General features: G+C 47.2%; 1 protein-coding gene across 7 annotated transcripts in view; it reads left to right on the forward strand.

Annotated features, from left to right (window-relative positions):
• Positions 1-20128, forward strand: part of cv-c (RhoGTPase activating protein) — a 436691-nt gene that overhangs the window by 406705 nt on the left and 9858 nt on the right. For all 7 annotated transcript variants that reach the window (XM_089566644.1, XM_089566648.1, XM_089566645.1 and 4 more), the window contains 7 exons: positions 1343-1624; positions 3722-3908; positions 12280-12518; positions 12789-13100; positions 15400-15530; positions 16417-16608; positions 17939-18052. In XM_089566644.1, the coding sequence (XP_089422770.1) occupies positions 1343-1624; positions 3722-3908; positions 12280-12518; positions 12789-13100; positions 15400-15530; positions 16417-16608; positions 17939-18052 (1457 nt within the window). The remainder of the gene's footprint in view (positions 1-1342; positions 1625-3721; positions 3909-12279; positions 12519-12788; positions 13101-15399; positions 15531-16416; positions 16609-17938; positions 18053-20128) is intronic.

A 20128-nucleotide genomic window follows, 5' to 3' on the forward strand; every position in this document is an offset into this window, starting at 1 on the left:
ACTGAAATGTGTATTTTAACGACAAAAATGCGTTACTAAGAGAAGTATATATATTCTATAGCCAGAAGGTGCAGGATAAGCGTTTGCACCACAAAACGCTCGGTATTCACCAGCTAGAATCGCTCGCTAATCGCCTGTGCTAGGTTTTCCGCATGCACTTTACTGCTCGGGCCAAAGGTAGCAAATTGCCAAGGGCATAGGCGAATTTTTGCTAACTTCTTGTGAATGTGTGTTATAGAACGAAAAAGAACCTCCTCTTTTGAGTGCAGCATATATCTTCCCACCATTCGAATATTCGCGGCCGACGGCGATTTCGTCATCGTGCGAGGTCGGAACTACGTCTCCCATTCGCTCAGCGAAGTATGTTCTTCGAGTCTGTCTAGTGGCGTATTCCAGTCGGCAATCCGGAGTAGCTCCTCGAACCCGCGAAGGAGCAAGATATCCATCGAGGCCCAATCAGAAGTCGGGATCTGAATGCATATCGCCCCTTGAAACATCGGCCATTCCGGCTTCGCGTAACGAGAATACTTTCTCCGGATCGCCGACTGGAACACGCCATAACTTACCGGGCCGTTTGCTGCGCTGCCCGCGTTCTCACACCATGTGCCTTAAACAGTTTAGTTAAAACTGGGAGCACCCGTAATACCCGCTTACTAACTGTGAAAATTGGTTTGTAGGAATTGGCATGGGCCAAGCTGTTAGTCAGTCGGCAGGTTCCGTAACTTTAGTCGATAGAGTTGATTTCTAACTTAATAAAGCTGCCTTCCGTTACCGGAGCAGCCTATAGACTCCAAACAATGTTGTGTATGCTCTTTGCTATCTTCAGAAATGAACGCTTGCATTGATAACACTGCGGTTTTCGCTGACGGAACACACTGCGGATGCTGCTTACTCTTGTTGGGAAGCGTGAAAGGGTGTGACAGTGTGTCCCTAAGGCACATCTGCTGTAGATTCGTCTAACGGGCTCGACGATACAGTGCAACTTTTATTTTTATTTTGTAGTGAAAACTACATTGGCCACGAACTTGCGATTTCGCTCTGGCAGTGCTCCGAGGAGGCACAGAGACCGACCTTGAGCCGTTGCCTAGCAACCGCCGCAGCTGGCAGACGCCGCGCGCTCGCCGCACCATCTGACATGGCGTCACACTGCGCGCCTCGCCGCCGCCTCCGTTTGGTGTGACGTCACACCGCTTGCCTCGTCGTTGCGCTTGCCTTAGCTTTCACTACGTATATCCAGACATAGCCGAGCTAAACCACTGCCAATTTTGCTGTTCTTTAGCGCGCTCTGCGGAGCCATGGTGAGCGTACCGAAACGAGCGCGAGGAGTGTGTTTTGTGCGCAGGCTCCGGCGCCGGCGGCGATCCCGCGGCGGGTGGCGGAGCGGGCCCCTGGTCCAACCACCTGGGTCCCGACAACCACGCGCTGAGCGACTCCGAGTGCTCGCCCCAACTGGCCCACCGGCGGAAGGCGGGCAGCTTCAGGTCCAGGCACAAGAACCAGCAACAGCAGGAGCAACAGCAGGCCCCGGCACGATGGCTCTCGGCGAGCTCGGAGCACGGGCGCGCGAGCGTCTACGACAACGTGCCCGCGGGCGTCCCCGTAGGCGATGCTGCCAACAACCAAGGTGAGCACGCCATCTCCTCTCGGATGACAGAGCACTCCAGTGGCTCGGGTGATGCGGTAAAGGAGCGAGTAACACGATTTGCTGCCCTGCTATGGGGCAGAATGCGGGTGATTGTGCTGAGAGGGAGACGAGGAAATAACAGGCGCAGTGGTGCGCGAAAACGAGTGTATGCATGGAGGCACAGTTGGAGATAGGAGCCAGGCATGTATAGTAGCCAGGATTTTTTTTTTTTTTTTTTTGGGGGGGGGGGGGGGGGATGTTTTCTGAAAACGTAGTTGTACCTCGTGAACGTAACTTGTGTGCTTCCAGTGTTCAGTTTTCGCCCTCTCCAGCGCTTCTTCTTTTCAATTCCTGTTGGCGTTGCGCTTTCTCAGTGATCCGTATTCCTGGTAGCCTCGATTGCTTCTCCCGTGCGGATTTGCCCCATTTTTGACCCGAGTAGCCTTCCCCTTTCCCTCGTTAGCGTAAAACAACGAAAGCAGAGCGCCGCATCGCTCGCGGTAGTCTCCAACCGCCTACCCGTCATACTACCGCCCTCGCCGTTGGCGATTTCGGCCTGGGTGGCACTCTCGCTCAACTCATTCTCTTCCCTGAGTTCGGTGGTCTCATCGCACGCGATGATTTCCGCTCCGTCGCCTTCCACACAGTCGTTTGCGGTTTCTGCCTACGTCGCCGCCTCACGCTGTTCTGTCCGGTCCGCAAGACGTGTCGGGAAATGCTTCAGATGTTCTGCTGCGCGCGGGGGTCTCTTCCACCACAGCTGTTATGCGAATACCGCGTCGTACGCCTTTCCGACCTGGGTTGTTTCGCACGCGCGATACGATCCACTCGACCCGACCGGGAACGTCACGCGGTGGCGTCCAACACCACGCCCGCTGCGTCGCCCCGCGCGCTACTTGCCAATGCCGTCAAGATGTCGCCAAGGCCGTCACGTCCCGTGCTGTATGCGGTCTGCTGAAAGCGCCAGGGAGCATCTCCTCAGTTTCACCGTACAGGATAGCATCAAACGCCTCGGCTGCTGTGGCGCCCAGCATGCTTTTTAGAGCGCAGCTCTTTGGCGTCCGTTCCTGGGTTTCGCGTCGTCGTCGGCCTCATAACCAGCTCCGCCCCCCTTTCATCCCCCCAGCGCTAGCAGCGACCGACTGATAACGACCGACTGATACCACTGGATGCCGCTGACGCCGCTAGAGAGTCAAGATAACGTGACTGCATAGAACACCGTCGCCGCCATGCAGAAAGAGGAAGAAAGGGTCCCCCCCCCCCCCTGTTCTTGTGTGGCGGATAGGGTGCTCTTCAGTTGCCGACGCGCCGGTTATTTCACGTAGGCCCCGGCACGTCGACGAATACGTGACCACCTTCCCACGGCTAGACCTGGTTCTTAGCGCTGCGGAAGCGAGGGTATCATATTGTTCGTGTCGGCATCGGCGGCGTTGTCCCTGAAACCAACTCCGCAGCTGGGGTTGACTCACTATCGAAAAGGTGAAACAGCTTATTTGCTGCGCTCAAATTTCGCATTAGGAAGTAACGTAATCGTCGGTAATTTTTTCTTTTGTAGCTCCGGCTTCGGTGGTACGCTCAGCAGCATTGACCACGTCGTCGTAGTCTTTGCATTGGGCTGCACTGAGGCCGTACAGGGGATATCTGATTCGCTCGATCAGCGCCGGCATGATTACCTGCACGCGCATATCGTCTGGCACGTTGTACTCCGCAAACAACGCCGTCACAATCCGCAATCACAAGGAAGCAAATATATGAACTACAGAATACGGCCTCTACGGCATAATACGGCCTCTGGTAGTCGAAGTTAACAGAGCGCTTAACTACGGCTTGTTTTCCTGTCCTGCACCCTACAGTTTTGATTTCCGCACCGGCTCAAGGTAAGGCATGTGAAGAATATCGCTGCTGAGAATAATTTTCCTTCCTTTTCCTTTTAGTTTTATTTTCATTAAAACTACTACTAGTACGCACACCACAGTGTTTTCTCGGCGAAAATCAATCAATAAATAAATCAATCAATCAATCAATCAATCAATCAATCAATCAATCAATCAATCAATCAATCAATCTCTCTGTTGCCGCGCTGATGCGTCAACGCAGGCGTGAATCTGCAACAACAGCAGCTGCAGCACCAACAGCAGCAGCACCAACATCAACAGGCGGCGGACACCGGAAGCGTGGGTTCTGGATCCACGGGCAGGGGTGTCCACGAGGAGAACGACAGGCCGGCCTACACCGCCGAGCGGCGAGATTCGGGCGTCGGTTCCTCGCTCACCAGGGCCGGAAAGTAAGTAACAGTCTTTTTCTGGATACCGCAATTACACGATTACAACGCGTACCCTCGCGAATCCTCGCCGCTCTCTTGCCGGTTCTCGTTCCCTGACCTCGCGGGGCGCTCACCTCAGCGTAACAGAAGCGTAACAACGCAATTGCAAGGACAGCAGTCTGAGACAAATACGGATCAAGGGCGATAGCACAGCGCACCTACGAGGCCTTCCACACTCGCGTGTGACCCGGCTCACTGCTCTCGTAAGCGGCTAGTCGAACTACCAACAAAACTGTAGTTTCGGATTCCGGCGCAGCGCACGCTCCAAAGGTGATGTAAGTTCGCGAATTGGTAGTTTTCTCGCGCAGTACTTGTCGCTCGTCGCGTCGACCAGGGTTAATGATGCCCAGTTCGATTTTTTTTTTTTTTAGTAAAGCCGATTTTCATGCAAATTTACGACTTTTTATTCTTGTGGAGCGCCGCCCTTAAGCGCCATTTAGTTTGTTGAGCGGCGTCCCCGGTCGTCGGCATCGGCGCAACCGGGAGCGAACGAGCAGTACAGTGGAGGATGAAAGAGAGCAAACGCGGCGCGCAGTAGAGGAAAAAGTACGGCGATAGCCGCGAGAGCGAGAGCGATGAGAGCGCGATGAGGAAATCGGAGAGGGAAGGTACGGTGGCAGGTAGACAGAAGACGGGAAGGCGGGCTCCATCGAAACGCGGCCGCCGCGGTCGGTTTCGAACCCGGGTACTCCGGCTCGGTAGACGAGCGCCTTCACCAGAGCAGCGGGTCTGCACCTTTACTCCAGCATTAATTTCATGTTGGTTGTGTGCTGGACAAACGCTTGAATGTTAATTGGTAGGGGTTTTTTTTTTTTTTGTACCCTTCTCGTCCGTGCCGTCCTTTTATGGCTTTTCTGGATATCTAGAGCACTTCACTACGGCGTCCTTTATGGCCATTCGGGAGTACTCGCTCAAGGGCGTTCGCTCTTTCAAACTCAAATCCCAGCCAGCTTGTTTGAGACGTTTGCTGTTGAGTACCTCCATCCCAGAGTATGCTGCTGAGAGAACCCAACTGTTGACGGGGCCGGTATATCGTTATATTGAGTATCAAGGCAAATTCACGTGCGCGGCTTTACTCGCCATTATCCCCTTGTTTAGCCGCAGGGGTACTCCATTTGCAAGTGCACGTACCGCTAGACAGAGGGAAAAAAGAGGGAGGAGAGGGAGAGGGGTGAATTTAGCAAATTCTCTGGTTCCCAATCGAGTGTTTGTGAATGCAAATAAAAGGCTAAATACGATACCCACTTACTTGGGGACTACAACAGATCGATGCATTTGCACGCATGTCGAAACCATTCAGCTGGAAACAATTTGAGACTCTACCTTGCGCGTTCCGTGCCATTTGTGTACCGTGCCCGATCGAAGCGTCAAACACGTGCGCGCACAGCGATTAAAAAAAAGTGCAGCGCAGAAAATTTTACCTAGTTTTTGCCGACTCCACGAAAACAGCTAGTGAAAGGTCTGGCAGTGCGCTTGCAGCTGTAGCTTGAGTGGTGCAGTTACAGCCGTCTTATTTCCTTTCCCCCTTCTTTTTAATCAAGTTCGCATCGGGTTGTTCGCGTCTAAGCGCGTATTCTTGATCTTGTTTTTTTTTTGTTTGCTTTGTTCTTGCAATATTCATTGTCTGTCAGGAGGGGCTTTCCCAAGACAGCATGAAAGAAGCGCAGGACGTGTGCTTTGCTGATTGCTTCCGTCTATTGCGTCTCATTCCTCGTAGGTGGTGCCCCGGAATTTCCGACACTTTATACTAACAGGAGGCGCTCCGAAAATCCTCTGCGTTGTTTTTTTTTCCAAAATCGAAAACTTGCAGTAAGGCATAATTTGGGCGGTGCTGTGTATAGAAAGTGTATAGTATATTGTGTAGGATGTTTTCATGAGCACTCTCCTGCTCTATCGTTGTACGTCTGCCTTTTACTGACATCTCCGCTATCTCCGCGTTGATGCTGGGCGTGCGCCTCGAAAGTATATGAGCAGACGTTAGAGATTGCGAACAGGAAAATGGTACAGCTTTTCGAAGGGGCGTCCTTGACGGAATGTTACAAATAATATTGCAGTAACTGAAATGTACTTCTGGATTGTGTTTTGAAAATATAGCGAGCGTTTCATTCACCGGTTTAATTAGGTGAGAAAGTCCGCGCGAACGCAGCACTGAGTAGGCTGTTATGCGAAGTGGTGCGCGTGTGTCGCCATTCGTAAACATGACGTCCATCCGGTCGGCCGAGTTCATGACGGTTTCATGGGACAAAAATTGGCAGTGGTTTAGGTCTGGTTAAACCTGGAGGATTGCGAAAGCAACGAGGAGAGAGAGAGAGAGAGAGAGAGAGAGAGAGAGAGAGAGAGAGAGGAAGGGGCGATGGAGAGCGCGCGGCAGCGGCGGCGGCCCCGGCACGCTGGCTATGCGCCGCTACTGCGCATGTGCGACTGGCGAGCGCGGCGGCGGCACCTCTGAGTCACCCGCATGGAGGAAAAAAAAAAACTGAGGAGGGAGCAGCCGGCGACAACCTTGAAGCCTAGTCTTAACAAGTAAAGATATAGTAAAAAAAAAGAGGGTGTCCCCCCCCCCCCCCCCTTTTTTTTTTCCGTGATCACACCACGTGATAGCGTGCGGTAAAATCTAGCCCCGCTGCGCGCGCGCATGCGCAGATTAGCGCGGCAGACTGACTAGATCAACCTCCTTGCTGTAGACGCCCGCGCCGCGGGTCGCACATCCGCGCGCACTAAAACATACCAGAATCAAAACATAAAGGACAGACTCGGAGAGCGAAAAACTGAGGGAGAAAACGGCTTCGTAAATACTCGGCTTGCAAACGCTGGTCGCGTGACGTCACGCTCCCTCCTTAGTTTTTTTTCCTCCATGGTCACCCGCGCAGCGACGGCGGCGGCGCGCCAGCTGTGCACCGTGTGACGTCACTGCTCCTCGCGCACGTGCAGTATGGCCTTTCGTCAGCTCCGTGAAATTGCTCGGCGACTTGGCAACAAAAAAGAAAAAAAAAAAAAACTCGGGAGGTAGCTGCAGGGGGTAGCCTTGAAGCCTAGTCATAAAAAGTAAAAATCAGGGAGTCAATATACTTCCGTGAAGTAAGCGTTTGCATTTGAGGAATTGTGCGTGACAGGCCAACCATTTTTCAGCGTTCATTTTCAAGAAAGAGCTACTGCTATTTAGAAGGATCTTGGCAGAACTGGCAGAACTATGGCGGCACTGCACATAGTTATGCTCAAGCAAACAAGGGAAGGGGAATGAGGGGCTCGTTATAAATATGACAGAAGCCAACAGCCACAGAAACCAAAGGGCACAGGAGATTTTTTTTAATTAATATATTTATTTTGTGGTGCTGATCAATTTAGAATATTACTGAATATGTTATCGCTTAAATCTAATTGATAGAAAAGCAGAAGAAAAAACAACCACATGCCGCCGGTGGGATCCGAACCCACGACCTCCGAATTACGCGTCCGGTGCTCTACCTCTGAGCTACGGCGACGGCTGTGGTTGTGGCGGCATGTGGTTGTTTTTTCTTCTGCTTTTCTATCAATTAGATTTAAGCGATAACATATTCAGTAATATTCTAAATTGATCAGCACCACAAAATAAATATATTAATTAAAAAAAATCTCCTGTGCCCTTTGGTTTCTGTGGCTGTTGGCTTCTGTCATATTTATAACGAGCCCCTCATTCCCCTTCCCTTGTTTGCTTAATTGCTTAGCGAGGGCCTCGGTTCTGGCAGCCTTGATGCCATAGGAAGCATAAGAGGGTTCTCACGACGCTTCCACCCGCTCCGTTCGATGACGTTCTACGTCACACCTGCGGTAACTCAGGACGTTCTACGTCCGCCGCTTATGAACGTGGGTGGCGCTGATGAACACTCTCAAGGTTAGGTTACTTGTAGACATAAATACCCCCGAAAGCAGAAGAATTGACAGCCGTCGCCGTAGCTCAGAGGTAGAGCACCGGACGCGTAATTCGGAGGTCGTGGGTTCGGATCCCACCGGCGGCATGTGGTTGTTTTTTCTTCTGCTTTTCTATCAATTAGATTTAAGCGATAACATATTCAGTAATATTCTAAATTGATCAGCACCACAAAATAAATATATTAATTAAAAAAAATCTCCTGTGCCCTTTGGTTTCTGTGGCTGTTGGCTTCTGTCATAGTTATGCTCAGTCATTTTATTTGTTATTTCAGTTCGGTTTATGGGGTCTAACGTCCCAAAGCAACTCAAGCTATGAGGGACACCCGTAGCGGAGGGCTCTGGAATTGTTTCGACCACCTGGGGCTCTTTAACGTGTATTGTCATCGCACAGCACAGGAGCCTCTAGCATTTCGCCTCCATCGAAATGCGACTGCCGTGGCCGAGATTGAACCCGGCCGCGGCAGTCATTACTATGTGTGGTCCCCCGTAGCTCTGCCAAAATCGCTCTCAATAGCAGTAGGTCTCTCCAGCAAATGAACATTGGTCGTCAAACTCGCTGTGGTGCTTGTGAGCATCATATTAGCTTCGCCCGTTCGCGTTTCTGTAGCTTATTCTGAGTTGCCTTTTTTTCGTGTAAAACTGAATTCTTGCTACCACGTAAGACATTACTTTGCAGTGCATGCTGCACGGTACTGTGTGATGCAGTTTGCCATATAATACAGTAATTTGTGGACCGGGCTCATCTGAAGGTCTCTTCCTGACACCTGAAAAATTTGAAAAAAAGAAAAAAAAAGCAGCAAATGGTAGCTACATTGCTAGTGTTTATAATATTCTTTCAGTGGCAATTTATGCTGCAAGCTACCAACGTGATATCCGAACCTCACGATAAAATGAAGGTACCATTGAATGGCACAAAGCTTTCAGCAGCGAAGCTGGCAGAAATGCAGATGAGGCAGCAGCTACCTTGCGCAGAGGGCCACGAGTTTCACGCGTGAAATACATTTCTAAACCGTTAGCCAAACCATCATTGCACACGAGTGCCAAATCACATTGCTCTCTGCAAATGTGTCTGCCTTAATTTCAGTTTGTGACTTCTGTCTATGAAATAACCTATCAGCATGTTTTATTATGGCCGGCTACAGGAGACCATCATATCATTCAGACTTTTAGTGTGATCTTTATAATGGACCCAGCAGACCCACGCTAATTATCATAAAAACCCGTGTATAATACAAGGTTTTTTTTTTTTTTCCAAACTTTAGCATGTGATATTCTCACCTCCTATTATCATCGTCATCATCATCAGCCTGACCGTGGCCTGGCCTGACTAAGCCCACTTCAGGGCAAAGGCCTTTCCAATGTCTCTCCAATTAACCCTGTCCTTTGCCATGTGGATCCAAACACTTTTCGGTCAAAATCCGTGCGAGACCAGCATGTTTCGCCAGGCCCGCTCGTCGCGTTGCTCCGCGCTTCGCTTGGCTCACCCAGGAGCGGCACCGAGAGGCCGTTCCTCTTGCGCGCTCCCATCTGAGCGTTTCGTGCATTCGCAGAAGCACTACCGCTTGCTCGCTGAGCAAAGTAATTGCACAAACCATGGTGGAAAAATTTCTTTCATGGCACAAACCCACTCTACGTGTGCCATCAGCGTCACTCTTTCAATGAGAGGAGGCACTATCTAGCGGTGGCATAGGTCGGTAGTTTCGATTTCGACGCCACTTCACTACACCGACCTGGCATCGCGACACCAAGGACGATCGCACCTCGCATGACATCCGAATCGCGAAGGCAGCATTCGGCTGCTTTTAAAAAGAAAGTAATCGCAGCTGTCGGAAGCATCGGAACTGCATCAAGTGTTGCTACATTGTTTGTGTGAGGTAGGGAGAGCCTGCAGTTACTGCCGCCAGACACGGGCCTACCACGCTGTGCATTCGGATCGCGGACACTTGGGCCAGCATTTCTAAGGAGCACGTCGGTTCTTTATTTCAAGAAATTCAGGATATCTAACGTGCTCGACTGTATCGGTACGCCAAGTGATGACAATATCAAAAGCTCCGACGGACACTTCCGAAGTGTGCGCGCCAGCGCGTATGCCGGAATCTGTCTGCGCATACTTGCGGCGCAGGACGCGAGTGGGCACGAGCGCGGCTAACCTGCCGCTCGTGCTACACGAGTCGTATCCGGGGCGCTGGTGTACACAAATAATAGGAGAGTGTTCGGCTTCTGCGACTTCCGGTACACCTTCGGGCTGATTGCCCTTCCTTACTCGCATTATACATGGATGAAAACTTCTTTTTCTGGGTTTGCTATCCCCAAAATTACACGTCGTATTATATGCGGGTTTTTATGGTAGTCAAAATATGGGTCGTTACACTAACAGGATGTGCATAATCTGGGCCCCACTCACGTGAGAGATGCGCAGAGGAACACGTTTCGCAGCGCACGACGTTCTGATTGGCTCAGATAGCCGCAGCTTCATAGCACTGCAAACAACTTGTGAGAGAGGAATGTCAGGTGCAGCCATATGCTGAAAGAATAGTGTCTCAAGAATACAGATATGTCTTTTTTACTGAGAACAAAGCTAGGATATGCATAAATATTAGGTTGAAGCGAAATACATGTAGCGACGTTCCTGTAAAATTCTGGTAACTGCGCTTAATTGAGCATGGTCCGGCTGCTGCCTGATTTTGATGGGCAAAAACTGTTGTATACGTTAGGCGGGTTCAGCAACGGATGTATTTTGCGAGAGGTGCTGGTCTTAAGTGGCCATATAGGTTTGGTTGTATTGTAAGAGTGAAGAAGGCAAACACATCACCATTTTTATGAGTGCTTTTTTATGTACTTTGCAATTTCCAAGTTGGGAGAATTTAGAATGCTATGCTTAACCGTGTACAAAGAAGGTGCTAGTTTTTGTCAGCGTTCATAATTACAGCTTCCATCAGGTTTTACACTACTATGGCAGCAAATGGAGGGGTACCATCCCTATGGTCTGCAGCACATTCATTTATGTAATGCTCCTTCTACAATATTACAGTAAACTTTTATGTAAAAAAGTTTTATGTGATCCATCACGAATAGTTGGCTCAGACTATAGTCAGATACAACTCGAGAACAAAGCGGCAAATGCCCTCCAGAGGAGGTTGAGGCCCTCTAGCCAATGGCGTTGACTGGTTCTCATGACCTCGTGGTTAACTGCCTTCCAACTGATAATTAAGTAAAGAAGGAAAGGGGAATGAGGGGCTCGTTATAAATATGAGAGAAGCCAACAGCCACAGAAACCAAGGGGCACAGGGGATTTTTAATTTTATTTATTTTGTGGTGTTGATCAATCTATAATATTACTGAATATGTTATCGCTTAAAGCTAATTGATTAGAAAAGCAGAAGAAAAAACAACCACATGCCGCTGGTGGGATCCGAACCCAGGACCTCCGAATTACGCGTCCGGTGCTCTACCGCTGAGCTACGGCGACGGCTGTCAAATCTTCTGCTTTCGGGGGTATTTATGTTTACAAGTAACCTAACCTTGGGAGTAGTCACCAGCGCCACCCACGTTCTTAAGCAGCGGACGTAGCACGTCCTGAGTTACCGCTGGTGTGACATAGAACGACATCGAACGGCGAGGGTGGAAGCTGTGTGAGAACCCTCTTACGCTTCCTATGGCGTCAAGGCTGCCAGAACCGAGACCCTCGCTAAGCAATTAAGTAAAGAAGGAAAAGGGAATGAGGGGCTCGTTATAAATATGAGAGAAGCCAACAGCCACAGAAACCAAGGGGCACGGAAACCAAGGGGCACTGGGGATTTTTAATTTTATTTATTTTGTGGTGTTGATCAATTTATAATATTACTGAATATGTTATTGCTTAAAGCTAGTTGATTAGAAAAGCAGAAGAAAAAACAACCACATGCCGCTGGTGGGATCCGAACCCACGACCTCCGAATTACGCGTCCGGTGCTCTACTGCTGAGCTACGGCGACGGCTGTGTGACATTATAGTGTGACATTAGTGTGACATTGTGATAGTGTGACATTATAGGGGTCTGGCAGGTGCAAGGTGATCAGCCACAAATTAATGGATTAACCGCGATGTTGTGACATTTGGTCAGTGCTATTGGCTGGAGGCCTCGTTTGAGGGGCTTTTACGGCTTCGTTCTTGAGTTTTATCTGACTATAGAAAGCTCTTCTGATTCCGCAGGTAAAAGGCCAGTCATCATAAAAATGTACATGGGTTTCAGCACCTCTTGTCTTTGATTAGGCACGATATTTACACCATGATCAGCATCCATATAAAGGTAGCAGCACGGAACTTGGTCTGGTTAATGGGGAAGCAGTCAAGGAATAACTAGAGCCGGCTGTTGTTTCGAAACTTTTCTGTGAAATGCCAGATGATCAACGTACTCAAAATTACACCTGTCCTTCCTCTTTAGTGGAAGCCCGTGCAACCAGGGGTCTGCATGGCACTGCTTCTCCTCTTCACCTGAGCAGCTGACGTGCCTGACGGCGCTGCGCTATGAGCATCTGTCGGCTTCACAGCTGCTCGTGCTCAAAAAGCTTGCACTCCTGCACCTGACAGCACTCATGGAGCGGTTCTCACCACCCTACCGGTCGGGCTGGGGCTGGGCTGTACCCAAGTTCATCAAGCGCATGCGTGCCCCCGACTACAAGGGTCAGTGCACTTCAAATCACACTGCTGTTATTGGCACGTGGCTTATTAACTTTGTACAATCACCAGTATTCTCATGCTTTGAAGGAAACTTGATTTATGGAGATCTTTTTGTGCCAATTTTTGTTGATATTGCCACATGCATTATTAAAAAACAAGAAGAAGAACTACGTGAAAGCAAATAAAGTGTAATAAATCAAGAAATTTGTGTCCTGACTTTAACCTCAGTGAGAGAAGAAAACTCTTGTCTGGTTTTGTTGCGTCTTTCTGCAGACAAGACGGTGTTTGGAGTCCCCCTCAGTGTGTCCCTGCAGCGGACAGGGCATGCACTGCCCCCATCCATCCAAGGCGCCATGGAGTTTCTCCGGAAGAGTGCCCCGGAGGCAACAGGTCTCTTCCGCAAGTCCGGGGTTCGCTCCCGCATCCAGAAGCTTCGGTCACTGCACGAGTCTGCCACAGGGCCCATCTCGTATGAGCAGCACCAGGCGTACGACGTGGCCGACCTACTGAAGCAGTATTTCAGAGAGCTGCCAGACGGCCTGCTCACGGGCAAGCTGTCTGATACGTTTCTCTGCATCTTTCAGCGTGAGTCTTCTTTGCCTTGCGTTTTTGCTTCTTTGTTCCCTGGGATTCTTCAGAGAACGAAACAGTTGCAGGCTGTGTATTGCAGGAATGTTGAATTGAGTTTAACTTTGACTGCACTAGACTTTCCCAGGAAAACCTTTGAAAGTCCACTTTTAACGATGTTGAAGAGAGCTGCAAATAGCGGTGTTGAAGCAGTTGACTGCAGAGCATCGAGGTCGTGAATTAAATGTTCAAGTTGTAGAGGAAGGCAGCCTGCTAGAAAAAGTGCAGCATTTTGAGTGTAATGTGACTGCATTTCATTGCACAGTACTAGCTGTCACTAAGCTGCTACTGATTGCAGAGCATTTCATGCCTACACCTGTTAAGTAACAAGATTAACTGCTGGCATATTTTGCTCTCTTCGTTTGTTTCAAGAGCAGTTTAAATGGTTTCTAATTTTTTTCCCAAGAAGCAGAGAGATCACTGATGAAGTCTTGGCATTGATTGCCAAGTCAACAGCTCATGCTGGTGGATAATAAATAAGCTTTATTTACTGTATTTTTGTATTATTTGGAGGCAGAACTAACTTTGAAAAGAAGTGTGGCCTTACATTTACTTTTCTTCTCTTAAAATTTTTAAGAATGCACTGTGTAGTTAAACCTTTATTCCTTTTCTAATCAATTTTATGGAGCCAGCATATTGGATTAATTTGTTGGCAGTTTCCTTCAAGTGGGGATAAGAATTTGACTCATTGCTTATTTGACTCCAGATAGATAACTATTTCTGCAGTCCTGCATACAAAAATATAATCACAATAATCAAATCCAGTTAGAAGTAATGATATTCAGTCCGGAATGACATACAGGCTTCTGACCTTGAATGTGTCCGTCTTTGGTGCAAGTCTGTCTGTTGAGATTTCATTTTATACCCTCAGTTGGGACTGGGGCTCCTCTTGAGTTTCTGAACCCCCTGCATATGCTTGGCTTTTTTGGGGCGTGTTAAGCTTTTGATGCTTGCAATAAAGTCAGCAATAAAATTCCAATACGGAAAGGTGTCAGGCAGGGAGACACGATCTCGCCAATGCTCTTCACTGCCTGCTTACAGGAGGTATTCCGGGGACTGGAATGGGAACAGTTGGGGATAAGAGTTAATGGAGAATACCTGAGTAATTTGTGATTCGCTGATGACATTGCCTTGCTAAGCCACTCAGGACAAGAACTGCAAAGCGTGATCAATCAGCTAGACAGGCAGAGCAGAACGGTGGGGCTAAGAATTAACATGCAGAAAACCAAAGTAATGTTCAACAGCCTAGCAAGGGAACAGCAGTTCGCCATTGGTAGCGAGGTGCTGGAAGTAGTAAGAGAATATGTCTACTTAGGGCAGGTAGTGACCGCAGATCCGGATCATGAGAGGGAAATAACTAGAAGAATAAGAATGGGGTGGAGCGCATATGGCAGGTTCTCTCAGATCATGAATGGCAGCTTACCAATATCCCTCAAGAGAAAAGTATACAACAGCTGTATCTTACCGGTACTCACCTATGGGGCAGAAACGTGGAGGCTAACAAAGAGGGTTCAGCTTAAGTTAAGAACAACGCAGCGAGCTATGGAAAGGAAAATGATAGGTGTAATGTTAAGAGATCGAAAGCGGGCGGAGTGGGTGAGGGAACAAACGCGGGTTAATGACCTCTTAGTTGAAATCAAGAGGAAGAAATGGGCTTGGGCAGGGCATGTAATGCGAAGGCAAGATAACCGCTGGTCCTTAAGGGTAACGGAGTGGATTCCAAGAGAAAGCAAACGTAGCAGGGGACGGCAGAAAGTTAGATGGGCGGATGAGATTAAGAAGTTTGCGGGGATACAGTGGCCGCAACTGGCGAAGGACAGGGTTAATTGGAGAGACATGGGAGAGGCCTTTGCCCTGCAGTGGGTGTAGTCAGGCTGATGATGATGATGATGATGATGAATAGGGGGAAATTTCTTGTAAGAGTTTAGCTAAATGCAGCTCACCAGAAATTAGCATATCAGTGTGCGGAATTCTTGCACAATTTCTAGATGCCATATGAGGAAGCTGCGATCAACTTTACATTTGAGCAAAAGCATGGGTTTGGAGGTTAGGATCTACGTCTACAAAGATGCTACTGGAATGTGTAAAAGTGGTACTTGCATTTCTTATAAATTCTTCAAGTGGTTTCATATGAAGTGTTTCTTTGCGCTTTGTTATGAAAGAACATGATTTTAACGACAGTGGCTAGTAGGTGTACTACTGCAGTTTCACAGGAGATGCCCGTATTGTGTTGTTGTATCTCTACTCCTCACTGCAGACATTCCAGAAGAGCTGCGACTGGACGCGCTGCAGGCAGCAGTCCTCCTCATTCCAGACGAGAATCGAGAAGTCCTCGAAACGCTCCTTGTGTTCCTCGACGACGTGTGCAGGCATGCGCAAGAAAATCAGGTACAGTCAACTTGTCTATTCCTTGTTTCATGGTGGAAGTCACCTAAAAACATGGGATTGTTTAGACAGAACTGTCTGGTAACACAAAAGGTCCTCTGCTGTTTCTGGTGCTGATATACCTGTACTCTTTTTGAACACAAAGAATTTTAATAATTTTATAGCTGATAGGGCCTTTAATAAGTGATACACTGCCCACTGCCATTCTAGATGCCTACTATGTGAAGTTATTTCGTAGATTGAATTCATTGTTTTTTTAATTCTCTAGGTTGTACTCTTTTGTCCTGACTGTCTGTGCAGTGAACATTTTACCCATGTATGTATGTCTACAGAACTGAAAGCAGAGAACAGTTCAGTGCGGTTCGATCCTGCCTAGATTAGATGCAAAGTGTGGCAGATACTACATATACTTGCTTGGTCAACATTGTGTGCTGTGAGTATGTACATTCAGCGATGCTGGTCTACTGGTACAAATATTTGCACTGAAGTTCTTATAACTTTTGCTTGAAGTAAATCGTGACAGCTCACACTGCATGTCATAACACAGTAGTCATCCTGCCCTGAGTGGTTGCAGATAAGTACTGTAATGATGGAGCAGTCCTGTTAAGTCAGATATATGACAATTAATACGAGAATATGAAGGGTGCCAGTGTGGAGACGAGACATTGCAACATGACATAGCTATATGAAATGTCATCCCTGTTGCTGCTGAAGTTTTTCAAAAGGCAGTGAACGTTGCTTTTAATTATACGCTGTATAATGTTTTCTTTACTGTCTTTCGCAGTGGACTTGTACTCATTTTGATATAAAATTGTTGTTTTGCTGTTTTAAGGTTCCTGGATGACATTGTCAGTGGCTGCCGTTGCCTACTGATCCCCCTCTTTTTCAGATGACCGTGGCCAACATCGCAGTGTGCATTGCGCCGTCCCTCTTTCAACTGGCGGTGCCGCGAAGCGCGAGTGCGAGTCCACGAAGACGGGCGACCACCGTAGGCATTCCCGACCAGCGCGAACTCAACGAGAACAGGGCTGCCCACGAGTGCCTGGCACGCATGATTATCGACCACAAGAAGCTTTTTCAGGTGACGTGTGACTGCCCTGTAGAGTCAGACCCGGTTATATCGAACAACATGATTCACCAGAATTGTTCGATGTATAAAGTGGTTCAGTATAACCAAACCCACTTATAATGAATTTCAATGAGTTTGTTTTGCATGAGATTGTGAATTGTTGGAGAAAATGCCAGCTTGCAGATGCAACGGCCGTCAGCGTTTTGTCGTTCTTGTGACTTCTCAGTAATGGCCAACTTGTTTTCAAATTGTTTTCAAAGTAGATGGTCATGGGAACAGGGTGGTTGCCGAACAGGAACGATTCAGTGCAAGGTGGGGCAAAAGCACAGAGTTCAAAGAGGGCTCCGTCTCCCTCATCCAGCCTGCAGAGTAGGGTGGCAGAACACGGCTGCTAGGAGCCAATGTACTGGCGCACATGGGTGCTGATTGATTGCATGCGCCCGCAGTTCGATATATTCTATGTGCAGTTCGTCACAGAAAGTATATTTCCATGAGTGATGGTTAAAGTGCATTGGTTGTGTGAAGTATAATATACACTATCCTGGTTCATTATAATTGGGTTCGAAGCTATTCCGACATGTAGCAGCATTTCTTTTGGTGGTGGTGGTGGTAGTGGTTTATTTAATAACAATAAGAAAGTGAAGGAAAAGAATGTTGCCGGCCACAGCAATTGCTGTCTAATATCTTAAGCACCTGAGCTGCAGCCGGCAGAAGTGAAAGGGAAAGGGCGAGGACAGTGAGGAGAAGTTAGAGGGGAGGGATAGCAATTCCCCTCGTTTTCCTTTTCGCATTTGCTTGGTTGGCCTCATCTCGTGTATCTTCCCTGTATCATTCATTTTTTTTAGTGTCTATGACTTTGGCTATGAAATGAAAACCACACTAACTTTTCAGTAGCTACATCAATTGGAATTTATTGTGCTCTACTAACAAAGGACTGTGGGCATTTTCTGCTTGCACGTCACTGTTCTGATGTCTGTATAGTTTGATGCAAAAGCCGCTTAGCAAAAGATTGTCTTTAAATTTTGTGTCTGTTTAGAAAACGTAGCTAGTTGGCTAGAACAGTGTGCTGACATAGCTTTGGCTATCGTTCTTTTAATCGCTCTCAACTTTTATGGAAAAAATGCAACATTGCGATGTTTTGCATGTTGTGTGTCCTTGGACGTGTATACAGTTGATGTGCAAATGTATTATGCAAAGCGTTTAACTTTTCTGAATATATATAAGGTGTGTAAAACTTGTGGATGGGCTTGGTCCAGTGCTCACCTTGTGATAACATGATTGTTGGCAACACACTACAGCAAAGCATGTGCTTGACGAGCAGTGTTTGCATTGTTTTCTGCAGATTTCGCTGGAAACGCTGCAGCAGTGCCGTCTTGAGCAGTATGAACCAATGACCTTGGATGAGCTTGGAAGCTTGAAATCCTACCTTGAAGGCTGTCTCCATGCTCTGATCACGGTGAGTGCATCATGTTTTCAGACATTGTCAAGTGTAGCGATTTTGGTCTCTTAGGAACAAGACAATTGAAGCTTCGGGTAAATAAGAACCTGTGTATGTTAATAGCAGGCTGTCATAAAGGAGTACAGACACCAAATTTTCACTTGTGTGTTTTCTTCTTTCAAATGATGCGTTAGATATTGGTATACCTGTATCATCCCGTGGTATTGTATCCCCCTACGGCCACTAAATAATTTATAATTGAATTTGTTTTGGTTTCAACAACCAACCGATGGCTGTGACATGTAAATGAACATGCTCGGGGGTGCATTCATCAAATAAAACAAAACGCATTCTTCATCATGGTTTTCGTGTTCGATAGCATAGTCAAAAACTTTTGTCTTAAGGTATGACGCCACCTTTGAAAAATCGTTTTTTTGTAAAAATGACATTTTTTCTTTTTTATATTTTGGGAATCCCAAAACATTCAAAAATGTTTTGTAGCATGAATAATGCTCATATCTTAATTTGTTCAAAAGTTATAGCCAACTTTCGAACAGGTGGTGAACAGTTCTGAAACCGAAACTGATGTGGTTTGGTAACAGAAAATGATAACTCAGCGATAATCAGCGATAATCAGCGGCGTATATTGAAAATTTTCTGTTTTGTTTTAGTCTGATATGTAAATGATTATTCAAAGGCAATTTGTAAGGCTTCCTTTTTTTTAGCATTACTTTAAATTTCCACAAGGGCGATGTAAGACGCTACAAGCTTCTCAGTTGTTTACTTTGCGCGCACTTCACGCTGTCGCTTTGAATGCTACCGGATTCGTCCTTCAATGATGGCAGCAGAAGTAGAGCAGATATTTTAAGGGAAGCAGGCATCGAATCTGGCCACCACACTCTCGTAGCATGTCGCACCAGTGACCATTACCGTGTGATGAAGGCCCAGCGTCAATCAACGGGCGAGGCAAAACATCTCCGCAAGAAAAGACGGGCAGCAACAAATGCCAAAAGAGAGCTCGTGTCAGCTAAGGAGGGCCCTAGCTATGAACTTGGAGGATTTCAACTTCCTAGAGCATGATGATCTTGTTTCTACAAGGATTGAAAAACTTTAATCTTGTTTTTCTCACAACTTTATTTCTCGCACTTTCATGTTGCGCAAACAGTGATAACTTCAAAATGCATAAATATTTTTCAATGAAACCTTGCTCGCTCGTTCCTTTGTTACTAGCCTGTGCAATGAACTAGGATAAATGAAATCGAATTGTGAGTTTTGATATAATCATGTTTTATGTCAAGGAATGTAGGCAAAAATGACACATTTTTTTGTTTTCTTTAGCATTTTTGCTATAACTTTTTTCTTAATTATCGGATGGCAAAGATCCTAGTTGGTTCCACAGTATGGTTAGTTGGCTAACGCTGTGCTGAAAAGTTTGCAATTCCTGCTCTTCATTCACCAGTTATGAATGTTTGCATAACAGCCATCTTTGGGCAATTTTTTGTGAATAATAAATGCCAGCATGGCTTTTTTCACTCTTTTGTGCTTTTGAATATCATATAAAATGGTGCTTTATAAGGTAAATGTGAAATAAAAATTTAATGGTCAAAATTTTAAAAAATTTTGAAAAAAGTAGCGTCATACCTTAAACCCGAGCGCAGAGTGTTCCAGGCACTCTCCCGTGCCGGTACAGATGATACAAATGCATGAGCCGCAACCAGACCCTCGAGCGCTAAATGCGACCCACACATGACTGACGTCACGGTGGCCATTTGCCCTGCTTGCACTGCTAACAGTGAGCGGTGGCACGTGGCCATAAATAAATTCTGTCAGCATAAATGGATGTGAATGAATGCATTTTCCACTCTTCTACTCACAGATTTCTTCTGTTCTGGGTGATGCAGGTTTCGGATGGTACGAATACCCCATGCAACTCATATCGAGATTCTGCTATACTCATGTTATGACCCTATGCTATTCGTATCATCGAGATTCTAATGTAATTCAGTGGGAAAAGAGCACACAGAAATGCACATTAGCGCACGTTTTTTCTCATTTAACCAGTGATTTTAAGAACAAGCCATTGCACCAAAAGAG

Source organism: Amblyomma mixtum, chromosome 1, assembly GCF_055824585.1.
Source record: "Amblyomma mixtum isolate Tamu chromosome 1, ASM5582458v1, whole genome shotgun sequence".
In the NCBI taxonomy this organism is placed as follows: Eukaryota; Metazoa; Arthropoda; class Arachnida; order Ixodida; family Ixodidae; genus Amblyomma; species Amblyomma mixtum.